This window comes from Ichthyophthirius multifiliis (assembly GCF_000220395.1).
Source record: "Ichthyophthirius multifiliis unplaced genomic scaffold scaff_1120509250970, whole genome shotgun sequence".
NCBI lineage: Eukaryota > Ciliophora > Oligohymenophorea > Hymenostomatida > Ichthyophthirius > Ichthyophthirius multifiliis.
The window spans coordinates 31,228-49,035 of NW_004086327.1; the positions used below are offsets into that span (position 1 = coordinate 31,228).

At 16.4% G+C, this 17,808-nt stretch overlaps 2 protein-coding genes across 2 annotated transcripts, besides 21 other annotated features; both read right to left on the minus strand. All coding sequences in view use genetic code 6, as the record gives it.

The window, feature by feature from the left end:
* Positions 1-120: 120 nt before the first annotated feature.
* Positions 121-162: a microsatellite.
* A 67-nt stretch (positions 163-229) lies between these two features.
* IMG5_121840 (kinesin motor domain protein) lies at positions 230-8,754 on the minus strand (the record flags this gene model as incomplete). Its single annotated transcript, XM_004032425.1, has 16 exons — positions 230-265; positions 313-468; positions 1,217-1,284; positions 1,461-1,814; positions 1,995-2,071; positions 2,128-2,170; positions 2,471-2,727; positions 3,168-3,449; positions 3,748-3,812; positions 4,278-4,556; positions 4,604-4,657; positions 5,199-5,454; positions 6,343-6,907; positions 7,072-7,915; positions 7,966-8,078; positions 8,238-8,754. 16 exons carry the CDS (start codon positions 8,752-8,754, stop codon positions 230-232), a joined length of 3,966 nt encoding a protein of 1,321 aa, XP_004032473.1.
* Positions 4,856-4,906: a microsatellite.
* Positions 5,358-5,398: a microsatellite.
* Positions 5,593-5,652: a microsatellite.
* Positions 6,971-7,034: a microsatellite.
* Positions 7,000-7,051: a microsatellite.
* A 422-nt stretch (positions 8,755-9,176) lies between the features above and the next one.
* Positions 9,177-9,292: a microsatellite.
* Positions 9,293-9,344: 52 nt separating this feature from the next.
* Positions 9,345-9,402: a microsatellite.
* Positions 9,403-11,204: 1,802 nt separating this feature from the next.
* Positions 11,205-11,239: a microsatellite.
* A 1,367-nt stretch (positions 11,240-12,606) lies between these two features.
* Positions 12,607-13,883, minus strand: IMG5_121850 (hypothetical protein; the record flags this gene model as incomplete). The annotated part of the gene is made up of 2 exons (XM_004032426.1): positions 12,607-13,376; positions 13,436-13,883. The coding sequence occupies 2 exons, from the start codon at positions 13,881-13,883 to the stop codon at positions 12,607-12,609; spliced, it is 1,218 nt and encodes a 405-aa protein (XP_004032474.1).
* A 227-nt stretch (positions 13,884-14,110) lies between these two features.
* Positions 14,111-14,210: a microsatellite.
* A 123-nt stretch (positions 14,211-14,333) lies between these two features.
* Positions 14,334-14,367: a microsatellite.
* Positions 14,368-15,000: 633 nt separating this feature from the next.
* Positions 15,001-15,051: a microsatellite.
* A 300-nt stretch (positions 15,052-15,351) lies between these two features.
* Positions 15,352-15,506: a microsatellite.
* Positions 15,374-15,428: a microsatellite.
* Positions 15,500-15,557: a microsatellite.
* A 1,001-nt stretch (positions 15,558-16,558) lies between these two features.
* Positions 16,559-16,621: a microsatellite.
* Positions 16,566-16,621: a microsatellite.
* Positions 16,622-16,733: 112 nt separating this feature from the next.
* Positions 16,734-16,780: a microsatellite.
* Positions 16,743-16,773: a microsatellite.
* A 153-nt stretch (positions 16,781-16,933) lies between the features above and the next one.
* Positions 16,934-16,970: a microsatellite.
* A 773-nt stretch (positions 16,971-17,743) lies between these two features.
* Positions 17,744-17,779: a microsatellite.
* Positions 17,780-17,808: the final 29 nt, after the last annotated feature.

Sequence of the window (17,808 nt, forward strand, 5' to 3'; positions counted from 1 at the left end):
TAAAATAGATAGATTTTTATAATTTTCTACATGCTTTATTTTTATTTTTAAAAATTTTTATTTAAAATTATATTTTAAAAAAATAATGCAAGTGCTTATAAGTTAAAATTATAAAAATAATTAATAAAAAAAAATTATTATTTTAATATAAAAAAATAATTAAAACAAAATTAAAATAAAAAGAAATATATATTAATTATTTTAGATATTTAGTTATATTAAAAATATTTCATAATTAAATATATTTTTATCTCATTTAATCAATCTTTTTTATTTTAAATTTATATATTTTTAATTTTTTTAAAAAATTACATCCATTATATTTTCTTCAATAAAACAATCAAATATTTTTAGTTTTCTTATCATTTTATCTTTAATTTCAGCTTTTATTTACTATATTTAAATCTGTTTTTAGAAAGTATTTTATTATCTTAAAAGTTCATTTTTATCAATAATTAGATTTAATTCCTTATTATTTAAAGAAATATATATATAAATAAATTTAAATAAAAATACACTATTTTAATTAGAATTTTCTTAAGCAGTTTATGCATTAAAATATTTTAATTCATTTTCAAAGCTAATATTTTTATTTTATTAGCTATTAAAATTAATAGGAGTAGCTAAATTACTAGTTTATTTTTAATCAAATGACACATTTTTAGCTCTTTATAGTTTATTTGAAATTTCTTACATGTCAACAACAATTTTACTTACTAATAAGAATAAAAAATATAAAATAAGTTAATTTATATTACTATAAGGCAATTCTTTTCTTATACATACTAAGCATTAACTTTTTTTCTAATCAATACATTTTTTATGAAAAGGATGCCCACATTAAAAAATTATAATAAAATCACTTCCATAATTAAAGAAATTTATACCACAAACAACACATTTATTTATAAAACTGCATCCTAAATTGATATTTCTAATGTAACTTTTATATTGATTTAGTAAGTCATTTATGGCTATTAGTTTGGCTTCATTGAAAAGTGTTATTACTTCTGAATGATTCTTAAGTATTTTCATAAATGTTTCTTTTATATTGTTTAAAGAAAATTAATTATTGAACATATTTATTAAGTTAATAACTCCTTCTATATTAACATATTTTTAAACATAAATAAATAATTCATCAATAATATCAGAAAATATTTTATTTATTTTATTTATATTTTCTTTATCTATTTTTTTTCTTTATTATTCTTACAATCTTTTCCATATAGAATTCTCTGTATTATAATCTAAAATAGAATAAGACATTTTTAACCATAATTCCTTTGTTTAATTAAATATTATATAATATATTATTAAAAAAATACTTAGTTTTTATTTTAGTCAGCCTAATAAGCAATTTTACACAAGTTAATCATATATTAAAACTTTTAAAAAACTAAAGTTTAATCTAAAATGTATTAAAAACATAAAACTAATAATAATAAAAAATAAATTACTAAAGTATTTTTCTTAAGAAATTTTATTAATTGCTTTTCTACAAATATTTAAAAAAACTTCAGAATACAATTCCAAAGCTTTCTAATAATAACCTAATTTTTCACAAATAAATCCTTCAGCTTCTGTAGCCTTATTTTTTTCACATATAATAAGAATTTCTTCTAAAGGATAATAATTATTTTTTAATTCTTAAATAACTCTACTTGGTTCTTATTAACATAGTAAAGTAATATAAAGAGCTAAAGTTTCATTCTTTAAAGCAATAAGACCTTATTTTCTATCTTATATAATACATTCAACATAATCAAGTAAAAGTGAAGGAAACTATGAAAGTATTTCAAATATTTAATCTTCTTAATTTTTCATATATTTTTAAACAATATTTTTTGTTTAAATTGGTGAAGTTTAAACTAATTAGAAAATATTATCTAATATATGATTCTTTAACAAGTTAATATTATTTTCTCCTAAAAAGCTTGATTCAAATGCTTCCTGAAGCCAAACAAAAATTTTAAACTATTCAAATTTATTACTTTTCATAAATAAGTACATATTAAATGATCTTTCTATATCTCCTTAAAGGAAATATAAATATGCCACTATTTCATCACTTAATAAATATAAAATATTATATATATAAAAATAGAAAATATAATTTAAAAGTACAATTCTGAATCATCAGCAACTTCCAATAATTATTTAATTTAATCTAAATTTTATTAAATTTAATTTTTACATTTTTAAATCAAACAAACAGTTTCTGAAGATTTTTTACTCCTTTGGAATTCAGAATATTTATTTTTATCTTTTAGAACATATTAAACGCATTTAATACAAATATCTAAATCTATCTAATGTTCCTAAATTTTAGCTACTTTTCCAACAAAATAAGAAAACTATTGAAATGGTAATATATCTTATCCTATACATTAATCAATTTTTCTAATCATTTCTAAATGAACAAATTCTGGTAAAAAATCTTTTTAAGGATCTTTATGAAAATAATTACATAAATTTTAATCATATTCTCTTAATATTAAAGCAGGTCTTCCTTCAAAAAACATAAATAATATATCTAAAAAAATCTTAGAATCATAATTTAAAAACGCTATAAGAATTTCTTCAATAAATAGCCAAACAACAAGTGATCTTATAGTATTTATATACACTTTCTCCTCTATTTAATCATTTGGAAACATCTTACCTTCTAATGTTGTACGCAAAAACCACATGCATTAATAAATATATTTTTTTCCTTTATCTTTACTTATTTATTAAATTTATAAATATTATTAATACATTTTATTTAAAGGAGTTATAAAATCATTATCTTTCCTAGTACAAATATATATTAATGGCGTAAATAAGTTTAAATCCAAACATACACTCATACTAAATCCTAAATCTATTGATTACAAGTCCAAATTAATAATAAAATTTTATAAAACTTTTAGTTTATCTTATTGTTTAAAATAATAAAGTATTTCAGTAAATACATCATTAGGGACACTTTTTATTTTATTGTGCATAATAAATGGTTCTAAATGGCTTAAAAATATATCATTATGATCCATTTTTAAGAAAAAAAATTTGACTTATTTAAATAAATAATTATATTATTCACTTTCAATTAAATATTCAAAAGATAATTTTGCAATTTCTGAATATCTATGAATATTATTATTTTATAAAAAAAAAAAAAATACTTTTCTTTTTATATCTCATAAGAAAACCCTTATTAGGTGATTTCTTCTGAACTGTTTTACAAAAATACAGTAACTAAATCCAAAAAAATATCCATAAATTTACCTTTGTCTTCTAAAGAATTTAAATTAGGTAAAATGCTAAAACATTAACATTTTCCTTTAATTAATTCAAATCCAATTTTTAAAGCCATTTTCCAATCACTTTTTTCTACATATTTTTTTATACATTCCTTCCAAGTGAAAAAATGTCCACTATATATATTAGTTGCAGTAGCAAAAAATCTTAAAAAATTAAAAATATATTAATTTATTTATTTATTTTTTTTAAAAAAAAAACATATCATGATTTTTAGCAATAATTAAATTATTGAATGTTTAAGTTTATTTTTAATTATTATCTTTAAAATAGCTTTAAAAAAATACTTCATCATCATCTTTTAATAAAATTTAACTTTTTAAACAATTTTATTCTTAATTCTATTTTTCTTCTTTATCACTAAATTATTCAACAAAAAAAATTTTAAATGTTTTTCTACTAAACATGGTCAAAACCATATTAAAGCTAATAAATTAAAAATACATAATTTAACTATCGACACATAAATGACCAACAATATCAAAACTTTCACTAATAGTATTTATTCCCTATATTTAAATTATTGAAAATTTATTCATTTAATAAATTCGAATGTAATTTCCCCAACAAACACCTAAAACAGGGTATTCTTTGCATTCTTCATTCGATTTGGGTCCTTTGGCTCTTCCCCAACTTACCTAAGGTAATGAAGTATATAAAACGAAAGATGGTTTTTCGATTTTAAACAGAAATTTAACATGTGGTTGTACTGTTATTATTATTATATGACTAATTGCTGAAAGTGCAACTATATTTGCATTTAAATTATCTAAAGGTTTGAATTTTTCGAAAAGAACATCAATTTAATGTATTATTTCTTTCTCATTTTTATTAAATAGTCTTTTTTTATCAAAAGAATAAGACCAAAACATCTTCGAAATTTAAAAATAAAATACGTTTCCTTAAGAATCACTTGAAATAAAAGAATCTTTAGTCTATTTATTGAATGTATTTTAGAAAAAAAAAAAAAAAACCTCTTTTAAAAATTTAAACGCAATAATTTCTCCTTCATGCATTCCAAAAATTGATTTTAAAACACTTCCTTAATCAACATCATATAATACTATTGTTCCATTTTCATAGCCAGCCCCAATATAATCTCCTTATTTACAAATATCAAGTGAAGAAACTGGACCATATTTTTTATAATCATCAAAACAACCAATAATTTTATTTATTTTTTTATTTTTTAAATCAAATATTATTATCATTCCATAAGATGTTCCTATTATAAGCAATTTATTTTAAAAAGCCTTTTTTGTTGTAAATTTTTATTAAAAATAAATAAATATTTATTTACACATAATGCTTTAGGAAAACCATAATTAATCATTTCTCCTAAAACAATGTTTTCCTAATAAGGATATAAATATTTAGAAATGAAATCTAATGTTAAATATTCCATATTAAAATTTTATGGAAGTTAAATATTTTATAAAATAAGATTTTTTTAATAGTCAAAGTTTTAATTATCTTAATTTTAAATTATTTTTTCTTCATCTTAGTCTATTAAATCTAATGGATTTATTTATTTTTTTAAGGAAAAATCGTTCTCTTCTTCTATTTCTTCCTCTTCTTCTATTTCTTCCTCTTCTTCTTATTTTTCTACTTCTTTTTCTTTTTTCAAAATTAAATTTTCATATTATATTTATGAACTTTGTTTTTTATTTTCTTTAGTTTATTATTAAGGCGTGTTTATTTGTTAAGTATATGTATTCGAAATATAAATACTTTATTTTATTTCATTTTGTTTTATTGTTTTTTAGGCTAAATTTTATTCTTTTTCTTCATTTTCTATTTCTAATAAAATATCTTCTACATCAAATTATAGCACATTTTTTTCTTCTTTTTTCTTTGTTTTATATATAAATAAATATATGTATATATGTTTTAACTTGAATTTATTCATTATTTTCATTTTAAATTATATCTTCTTATAAACCTAATAATTCATTGGGATTAAAATCAAAAATATTAACTAATTCTGCATTTAAATAATGATCTTGATTATTTTGTTTGTCTTTATGTTAAACCGCAAATTTGCTTAAAGTACATTATTTCTTTTTAATTTCATATTTTTTTTAATCTTCTTATTCGTCTTATTCTGAATCATCATCTTCATCATTTAAAATGTCTTCTAAATCTATATCACTAAAAGAATATTTCATTTTTATTATTTTATATTATTATATGAAAAAAGAAAAATAAATATTTTAAAAAATATTTATTTAATTAAAAATAAATTATATATATTATTTTACAATTTATTAAATATCAATAAATTTTTAAATATATATATATATATATATATATATATATATATATATATATATATATATATATATATATTATTATTTTAAAAAATTATTATTCATAATTTAGTATGTGACATAACAGGTAATTAAAATTAAGACTTATGTAAAGCAATATGAGAATTTTATTAATTATTTTGTTTTTCTGTATTTTTATATGTTTATTGATTTAATTTTTTTTTATATTTAGGCATACTTAACAATCTTTTTTAAGATTCTAAAACAATTTTTGCTTAATTGTAATTTTTTAAGCATTATTAATAAAGATTTTTAAATTCTTCTTTTCTTTTATAAGTTAATTAATATCAAAATTTTCATTTATTTTTTCAAAGTCATTTACTTTTTACGAAAGCTATCTTTCTCTGATTACAGACTCTCTAATTATTTATTTATTTATTTTTATAAAAAAAAGGTAATATTTACTATAATGAATTTTTCAATCGTTCAGCTAATGTCTTAACATGAACAATATCTTCTTTGGTTTTAAATTAATTCAAATTAATATTAATATCTATTCTATTATTTTCATCTATTTTTTCTTATTTATCTAAGTTGATTTTTTTTATTGTATCTAAATTTAATCTTTCATTTTAATTTTTATTATTTGATTAACAATTTTACGATTATTACATATTTTTTTCTATTTGCTTATTAGAATACCTTAAATCTAGAGCTTTGAATAAACTATTGATATTATTTTATTTTATAATAACAAAAATCAAGTTACTTTTTATATTTTTATCTTTATGGAAGAATAGGTTTTTCTTTTTCAGCAATATTAAAAGATTTTATACCACCAGTATAAGTACCGGACTAAAAATAATATAAATTAAAAAAATAAAAAATAAATAAAGAAACCTCTATTTTAGATATAACTTAATTATATTACATAATTTAATCATACATATCTAACATCTCTTGTTTTAATTCATTTAAATATTATTTTTTATTTTATCTATAAGCCTTAATTTCCTTAATAAAATCTTAAATTTGTTCATTTTTTTATTTTAAAAGATCATCAAATTAAGCTTTTGTATTATCAATTAAAACTTAATATTCTTTTTTTAGATTTTCTATCTAATTTTTATGTTCTTTTTCAATTTCGTATTTTATTCCTTTTTTAATATCATTAATTTTTTGGTTTTCTTAAGTTTTATTTTAAATAAAATTCTATAAATTAAACACAATATTGACTTTTTCTTCTATTTATCCAGAGTTTTTGTCAAAAAGTTACTTTTATTCAGCTTATTTATCTTTAAATAAATTTTTCATTTAAGTTTTTTAACAATTTTCTTTAATATTTAAGCTTTCTTTATTTTATAAAAAATAATTATTAAATATAAAATATTATGTATTATATACATATATATATATACATATTATATATATTTATATTTATATATATATTTATATATATATTTTTTTATATTTATATTAAAAACGATAAAAATTAAACCTTATAAATCTTTTATTTAATCTCTTAATAAATTAATTTAAACCATTTATTCATTATGCTTTTTTAATTCCTAACTTTTTATATCTTAAACACTTTTGTGTAATTTTTCAATTTTTTTTATCAAATTTTAGTTATATTTTTAAACATTTTCAAGCATAACAATACTATCTTTTTATTGTTTTAACTATTCGAATTCTTTAGTGAATTATTTACTAAGTAATTCATCAAAATCAACTTCAATTCCTAATAAGTGTTAAATATCAATTAATTTCTTTTTATTATCGTTTTTGACTCTATCAATTTTTTCCTTTTATTCGGCAACTTCTTTCTTTAATCTTTTTATAATTTATTCGCTATTTTAGTGATTATTATTATTGTAACTTCCATTAGAATTAGAAGGCAACTAAAGCATTTTAGGTGCATCTTAAGAACATCTTTCTAAATATTAAAGTGTAAAAAGACACTCATCAAAATTACTATCACCTGGATTTAAATGACCAATAAGACTAATATGACTTCTACTTTTCATAGTATTTTAAAGAAAATGAGTCAATTTTGTTTCTTTATAATTAAGATTTTAATTTTTCAAAGAAATATTCTATAAGCATTTATTTAAAGATGCTAAATATTAATTAATTAATATAGATTCACATAGTTTATTTCCTTCATTTAAGCTTTTGGCAATTCTTTCAGATCCTGATAAATCAACAAACTAAATAATTGTATTTTTAAAAGGTATATTTTCATTTATTTTATCTTTCTATATTACATTTAATGTTAGTATTGTTTATGCTCTTGCCCATATTAAATTTCCTTTACTTTCTTGAATTTCTCTTAGTTGAAACTATTTATTCATTATTGTTTTTTTTTTTTAAATAATTATTATTTTTTTACTGCTATTTTAAGCATTTATTATAATTAATTAAGACTTTCTAATTGAATAAAATTCATATCTTTTGCCATTATTAAACCATTTGTATTTTCGTATAAAATTAAATTTTACTAATCTAACTATTTTAATTCTTTTTCTTTATTTTTTGTTTTTTTATTTATATATACTTGCTATATTTAATAAAATACCTAAATTAATTCCTTATCTTGGATCTATTTTTTATATATCATAAATAAATATTATTATTTTATTATTTTTTTTAAATAAATAAAACCGTTATTTAAATATGCACGAGATAAATCTCTTATTTTATCAAAATAAATATCTGAAAAACTCATATTTACAATAATTTCTTTTGTTTATTCTAATTCTTTTATTTTTTAAAGTAAATATTCACAACATCTTAATACAAGTCCTTTTTAATTTCCTTGCTTTTTATTTTTATTATCTATTTATGGGGTAAAAGAATTATTTTCTCCATAAATAGTAAATGTTTTTCCACTTCCTGTTTATCCATATGCAATAATTAAAGAATTATTTCCATTTAATAAATTATCAATAGAGGGTTATCCAATCTATTAATAAATTTATTCTTATTAAGTATTTTCTCCAAAAATTTTATCATATTTGAAATTTTATTCTTTTTAAGAAGACAATAAATGAGCATTTTCTTTTTATTTAAATTATGGATCGGTTATAGTAATAACATTTTCTTTAATATTTATCATATCTGTTTAATAGTCTAATGGTCGTATCCTTAAATATTATTTGAAATTGCTATTATTACTCATTTGAAAACAGATAAAAAAAGAATTATTAAAATTTATATATATTTATTAAAAAATAAAATATTTTTATTATATATTTATTTAATTAAAAATAGTAAAATAAATAATATATACATTTTTTAATTTACATAATTACTTTTTTATATTATATTTTATTATTTCTTTAATTCATATTAATTATAATTTACATAATTAATATATTTTTTATTATTTTAAATTATATTTTTTTTATATCTTTTTTTATTTTAAATAATATGCAAAATAATGATATAAGTTTAAATATTGTATATGTTTCACTTAATCAAAAAAAATTAAAACTTTTTTTTTTTTTCGAAGACAAAAAGAAAGAATGTTATCAAATTCAGCCATAAATTATGAAAATCAGTTTCTAATTGATATGGAGTTTTTATAAGCGATTTATAAATTTTAATTAAATCCATTGGTATTTTTTATTAAATTAATAATACAAGCAAATTTCGAATTTAATTAACCATTGGCATTTTTAATTAAATTAATAATAAAGCGAATTTCCAATTTAATTTATACATGTAAGCCTGAATATTATTTAAATGTTTTAAATAAATTTATTTTTAAATAATTATTAAAATAAAAATTATATATAATATAAACAAAAATAATGTATTATTTAAAATAAATTACAAACTTTAATAATAATATTTAAAGTTTTCATCATAAAAAATGAATTCTATTATCTATTTAAATAGTCCTTAAAATAAAAACAAATAAATAAATAATAGAAAATTATGAAAAAAAAGGGCTGGGTATAATTTAAACATTATTAAACACATAGAAATATAAAAATAGGATACTGAAAATTTGAAAATAAAATAAATAAAATCAATAATTTTTAAAAAGGAAGTAATTTTTTTAAAAAAAATTTCGGTCTATTTTTGTTATAATAAAAATAAAATAATTAATAAATTAAATAAAAAATAAACAAATAATACATAATATAATGAATTTTATAAATAAGATTTAAATATAAAGACATTTAAAAAAAAATAAAAAAATATACTAATAAAAATGAATTAAATGTATTTTAGATATATTTAACTATTAATAAATATTTTTCTTTAATATATAAATATTTAAATTTTAATACTATTTATTATAATTTATAAACTTTTTTAACGTTATTTTTGATAAAAAAAATAATAATTTAATTCAACTTTTAATTATATAAATATCTAAAACTAATGATAATTTTATAAATGTTAAAATATTTTATTTAAAAAATATTTTAAAATTTTAAACATAACATTGATTAGTCTTAATAAAATATTAGTATACCAAAATCAAGGATATTTCTGTATATAAAATTTAAGTAAAATAATAAGATTAATCTAATATTTAAAAAAAATCTTTAAGGAAAAAATTTATTATATAAAATTAACAAAAGATATATTTATTTTTTATATAATATTTTCATAATTAATATATATATTAGTTAGAAATAAAATGATAATAATATAAAATAACTATTTTAAATATATTTTATTTATATGATTTATTTTTACAACATTTAGTTCTTATTAAGTATAGATATAAAAATTAATTTCATTAAAATATTTAAATATTTAAATGAAAATTTTTTAAATTTCGTGTATTAATTACGCAAATTAATTATTTATATATATTATTTAAATGAAATTATTATTTTTATCATTTTAAATTTTATTTTTACTAAATTAAAAATTTATATCATTTCTTTATATCGCGAATATTTACATGACTAATTTATAATATATATATATATATAAATAAAAGTAAGAGACCTCAAAATAAATATAAAATAATGGTTTAAAGATAAACAGGAAATAAAATAAATAGCATTAAAAAAAATGGTTTTATATAAAAATATATTAAAAAATCATAGAGGTTTTATGAATAAAATTAATTTCTTTCTGAATAAGAATTCTCTGATAGTTAATCAACAGCTTCCATTTCTAAATAGAGAACTCTTTCTGATATATAAGAAGAAAAAAAGCATACTCTAGATTATGTAAAAAATAAATAAAAAACTAATTATTAAAAATTTTATTTTAATATTTAAAAAAATAAAGAAATTAATGAGGTTTCAAAATACTTTACGTAAAAAACTTACAGAATATACTGCTTCTAAGAATATAGCTTAGGTATTCCTTTCAAATATTAAAAGTCTATTATAGATTCAAAAACTGATAATGATAAATAAACTGATGATGAAGAAATAAAATATGCAGTGGAGTTTCTTTTAGATTCGATAAAAGAATAATTAAATTGAGTTAAAAAAAAAACTCTATTTGTATTTAGAATAAATAAGCTATATTTGCTCATTTTAAATAGAAATCAAAATTCCTTAATTATAAATAAAAAAATATATTTACATATATACATATACTATTTTCTATTTTACACAAATATTAAATATTTATATTTATTTATTATCTTTTATCAAAAATTAATAATCTAAAATTAAAATCAAAAAAAATGTAAGAAATAATAAAGCCTTCAAACGAGCTAATGCTTTTATCAGTAGAAGAGCAAAATTAATTATATTTAATAGATCCTAAAACACGTGGTATATTAGAATAATATACAGACGATTAATCTTAAATATTAAAAAATACGCTTTGTGTATCTCCTAAATTTCAAAATATTTTAGGAATGTAGAGCCAAAAAACATTACTAAATATATGGAATATGGAAAATAAGAAAGTTTTTTAAAAATTTCTTGTTCAGAAAAATTAACAGCTTCTTAAATTTCTCCTTCAGAATTATATTTTGCTGCTGCAAGTGTTTCCGGATATATATATATTTGGGAAACCTTTACAGGTAAATTATTGAAAAAACACAAAGCTCATCAAAGAAAAATTAATTGCATTTAATTTTCTTTGGATGAAGGTTTAATAATTACAGCTGCAGATGATGGAATTTGTAATGTTTATTTTCTTTCAGCACTTATTGCTCCTTAAGCAGCATTTAAAGTTGATTTAAATAATGGAATTTTTGAAGTAAGAAGCAAATATACACTTATTGGACATACTGAGAAAATAAATACTTTTTAACAAAGCAAATGTGGTATAAGTAGATTATACACAGCAGGAAGTGATAAGACTATCATTAGTAAAAAATATTAATATAAAACTATTTATATATTTAAAAGTTTGGGATCTAAATAAGGGTTGTAAATTAAAATAAATAACTTTGGATAGTGAAATAACTTGTTTAGAAATAGATAATTAGGAAGCTTTTATTTACGCAGGATGCACAAATGGATATATACATAAGATAGATATCGAAAATGAAGAAGAAGAAAAAGTTTCTTTTTAAGCAAACAATCAAGAAATTACAAATCTTAAATTTTATGACGAAGATTAATAAATAATAGCGACTTCAAAAGACGGTTTAATAATATTTTGGAGTACTGAAGGGGAAATTAAGAAAACTTTAAATTTATTTAATAAAAGCATTAGTAATTTATGTCTTTTCCCAAGAATAAATTATATGACCAAAAAGTAAATTTTCTTTAAGCCATTTCATAGATTCGAATAAGAAGTGAATTAATAGTAAGATGAATAATTACATAAATTTATAATGCCTAAAATAAACAAAAAAATTAAAAAAGGAAAAAAACTCTCAGTTGAGAAATTTAAGAAAATCAATAAATTAATATTGGCTGCTGAAAAAAATAATTCATAAGACAAAGGACATGAAGAAATAATCAAATAAAATTAATTTTTAAAATATTAAAATCACATATAATTTAATAAAATATTAATCAATAGAAATATGTAATGAAATAAATAAATAATTATATATTTATTATTTTTATATTTAAAAAAAAAAAAAAAATCAATTACATTTTTTTTCAACAATACTTTTACCATGTTCCATATATTCTTATTTTCCAATCCAAAGAGATTAAAATGAACCCAAAGAAGCTAATATAGATCCTCCAATCCAAGAAGAAAATTTCCTTTCAACTGAAGAAGGATAAGCAATCATTTTAACTTTAGAATTAGGTGGAGAAATATCATTAAGTTTATTTTATAATCTAGAGCTGAAACCTGAAAGTAAAGAGTTTCCTCCTGTAAGTATAATATTATTAAAAAGTTGTCTTTTTATATCAATATCACATTAATTTATAGCTTCTAATACCATATGATGCATTCCTCTAAATTTAAGACTGTCTTCTTCCGCCATATCACTATTTTCAAACGGTGAGAAGAAATATTCAGAAAACTTGCTTCTAGCAGTATCAAAATGAATAAAGTTTCCATCAGGAAGTTCATATTCAGTTCTTTCTAGCTACATTTCTCCAACTGTTAAACCTTTATCATCTACTCTACAAATGTTTTCTTTTATATCTCTTGCTATTTGATGTTTACAATATAATTCATATGATTGTAATGTATTAGGAAAATTTAAATATTACTCAATTTTTTTTGGTACGTCTTTTGCAAATTATAAAGCGTAGCGAGGTTAAACAACCTTCTTTTCCTCTTTTTCAATATAATTGAGTATTTTATCTGTTAAATATTCTCCCCCGATATCAAATTTTACTACACATTTTTATAAAGCAAATCCATCATGAACTGGTATTGCATAAGTTGAATAAGCACCTTTTTTTAATTTTTTTTGTTTAAAAAAATATATTTATATTATAAAATAAAAGATAAACCTGTATCTAATATTAATGCAGTAGAACGTCCTGAAGAAAAACAAGAAAGAACCCCACTTTTTACAATAAAAAAATTGGGTACATTTAACTTTTCGAATGCTATCTCACATATTTTTTCTCTTTATTCAGTATTATGGATTGAAGACTCGCTCATTAATAAACAATAATCATTTGGAGATACTCTTATTTAATTATCATATACATCTTACAAAAGCTTCTCGAAAGCATCAAAATCTTATACTAAACCATTTTTGTATGTATATATTAAATCAGTATTGTCATGACGAATATTTAATTTGTTTTCACCAACATAATATTAATTTTATTCTCTGTTTATGCATACTTATGATGGCATCACTAATCTGGGAGTATCCTCGCCAGAATAACCTGCTTTTAATGATAAACTTCCAACATCAACAACTATTGCTGTTATATCTTCTGTGAACATTAGAATTAAATATATATTATTTTTAAATATTTCTCTTTTTTTATTATTTAAATTTTTTTATTATTTTTTTTTTAAACTAAAATAAATATCTTTTAATAATTATTACAATTCTTAATTTTATAAATTTTTACATTTTTTTACAATTATATCAAAATCTAAAAATTATTTTCTAACACTTTTATCAAATATATGGAATATATTAATTTATATTTATCTCTATTATTTAAATATAAATAAATATATATATATATATATATATATATATATATATATTAATATATATTAAAAATAAATTATATATAATTATAAAAATATATATATACATATTTAAAATTAATAAGCATAATAATCTTTTTTTTATGAAGAAATAATTAATTAAATAAACATTAGTATTATTTAGTTATTTATAAATAACTAATACCTGCTTTCATAAATAAAATGCATTTAATCAATAAATAATTTTTTAAATATAATTATTTTTTAATTTACTTCTAAATTAATTAAATTAATATCAAAATAATAATTAAAAATATTTTGAACTTTTAAATTTAGATTTTAAATATCTTTACTAAAAAACTATATAATATATTTTTACATTATTATTTAGTTTTTTTATAAAATTTAATAGTTTTAATTAATACTAAAATTAAATTTTAAATATTTCTCTGATTAATAATAATAATTAAATTAATGCTCATTCTGGCTTATTTTTTTATAAATTATATAAATCAATAGTAAATGCTTTTTAAGATTTTTCAATATATAAATATTTTTTGATATAGTTTTAAATTTATAATTGTAAAAGAATATAATTATAGTATTTATATTATTTATTTAATAAAATAAATTTATTAATTTAAATTTCATTATAATATCATAAGGAAATTAAATAAATATATTTTTAGTTGTCTAAATAAATAACATTGATTTTAATACTTAAAGATTATTATAATTATTATAAAATAAAAATGATTTTCTTTAGATAAAAAAATATATATAATATATTAATATATATATACAAAAATTATATTATAAAAAAAATATGAATAAATGATTTTATATTTAAAAAAAGAATATATTAAAATAAAATTATTATTTTTAATTTAAAGTTTTTTTTTATAAAAAAAAGAACTAACTAATAAAAATAAAAAACTTATATAAAAAAAAAGAGAACAAAAAAAAAATATAAAAAATATATTATAAAATGAATTACAATAATTTCTAAAAAAATAATTTCAATAAAGAAAACAATGATTATGCTTATGAAAATCAATAATAAAATAATAAATATTCTTCAAACTAAGAAAACAAATAAAGTTATATTGATTAATTTATGTATAATTAATTCTTTACATAAATGAATTATTAATAATAACCATATGTTAATAATTATTAATAAAGTTACTATAATAATGTTATATAAAAAGGACCATCATATAATATAATAAATTATGAATATCCTCAGAATATAATATATTAATAATAAGGATATAATAATAATTTAATAATAATATAATAATAATAATAATAATAATAATAATAATAATACTTTTAATAATGGAAACAATAATATCATTAATAATATTAATTATATAAATAATACATCAAATAATAATAATAATATTTTAAATAATAATTTGAATAATAATTTAAATAATAATTTAAATAATAATTAGAATTAAAATGTTGAAAATGTACATTTTATGGTTAAAAATGGCATTTGTAAATAAGAGAATATTTAATTTGATTAATTTATACCGCCTTCAATAATTAAATTAAATAACTACGAATATTAAAAAGATTAGAAAAGCAGTATAAGTTTAGATGAAAGTTAAGAAAATATAAAAAATGAATGTTAATTTTTAAGGATAAATAATAAAACTAAATATTTATAGTGCCGACATAGAAATATTTTTAAAAATTTCGGAAACATATTTAGAAAATTTATTACTTATCATTCTCATTTCTAATAAAAATTATAATCTTTATTTAAAAAAGATGAGCTAATTATTAAACTTTTCTAAAGATGGATAAAAAAAGAAATTAGACTTGAAAATAAAAAAGATTTTATTGAAGGTTGGACTATTTATGTAGATGATGATATCTATAAAAGAAATTTTAAAATTACATTTAAAGAACTTTCTAAAGATTTCTTTTAAGATTATATTTTAATTTATTTACTTAATAGCAAATTAAAAGATCTAGAAATACATTTAAAATCTATTGGGCCATGTCTTTCGTCAATTAATTGCCCTGAAAACTTGCAAAAATTTAAGCCGATATGAAAGTATTAGAAAAGAATTTTAGAAATATATAAATTTATTGATATATATGAAAGTTATATTTATTTTATTAATATTATAATTTTTTTCAATAATTTTATTTTTATTTATAATATATAATTATGTTCATTCATAATTTTTTTACAATATACTAAATTTAATTTTTATTGATATTTAATTTTATAATCAATTTATTTTTGCTTTATATTATATTAACAATTATTAATTCTTATATAATAACTATAAGATATTTTTGTTCTTTATTTAATATTGTTTCAATAAATAATAATTATGTATTAGCTTATATTATTAAATTTCTATTTAATTTTATTTTTAAAAATATTTATATTATTAAATAAATATTTTTATAATATTCACTATATAAATATAATTTATTTTTATTTTAATATTTATATTTTTAAAATTTTAATATAATTTTTAAATTTAAATTTATATATATTTATTTTTATGTATTAATTTAACATTTCAATTTGACTTTTTTATATAAAATAACACTGATATTTTAAAGTTTATCATTTATTTTTTCCATTAAAAAAATTTAATAATATATTTTTAAATTATTTATATTTTATTATTTTTATTTTATTTTATTTTCTATACTATTTTTATTCATAATATAAATTGATAATTAAATGGGTTTAATCATTAAAATCATCTTTTATTCAACTTCTAATATAATAAACCTCCTCTTCACTCCTCTGAAAAAAAAAGAAAAAATATTGATTTATGAATAAAATATTAAATAAATTATATAAATCTAATTTTTTATTAAATTAATATTTTTCATTTTTTAAAAAAAAATATTTTAATAATAAAAAGGATGGTTATGAGTTTAATTGTATTTAAAAAAAAAAAATTACATACAAATAAAAAAATGGATAATATTTTAATGGGTTAAAATAAATATTCGAATTATATTTTACAATGTTTTTAAAAATAGTTTTCCAACTTTATATTAATTTGGATAAGTAAAAACAAAGAAATCTCATATTTATGTATTTTCAGTTTTGTAATAAGTTATACATATGACTGACGAAATTCAAAATATTATAAAATTAGAATACTTTTTTTAAAAGATTTTTGGTAAAGCCTCAAATAAAAAATTTAATATATGCTGAACTTGTAAAAAAAAATAAAGTGAGTTATTAAAAATGAGAAAATTTATAAAAAAATTGAAAAACATAAAATAAAAAAATAAATATATAAAAATATGTAAAATAAAATGATTAATTTAAAATTAAAAAGGCAAATAATAATTAAAAGAATTAATATAATAAAATTTATTAATTTAAATAATATAAAAATTATTAAAATAATAAATAAATTAGAAAAAATTAAAAAATAAATATTTAATTTATTAATTATGTATTTAAGATGTTGAGGAATTACAAATTTAATTAAAAAAAAATTATTTAAATAAATTAATTCAAACATATATAAAAAGAAAAAAAAAATTTTAAAAAAAAGGTAAAATTAATTTATATTAATATATATTAATAAATATAAAATATAATAAACATAATAATAAAAATATTATAATATTAAAAATAATAAAAATATTTATTTATTTATTTATTTATTTATTTATTTATTAAAAATAATTAAAAATATATTACTTTTAT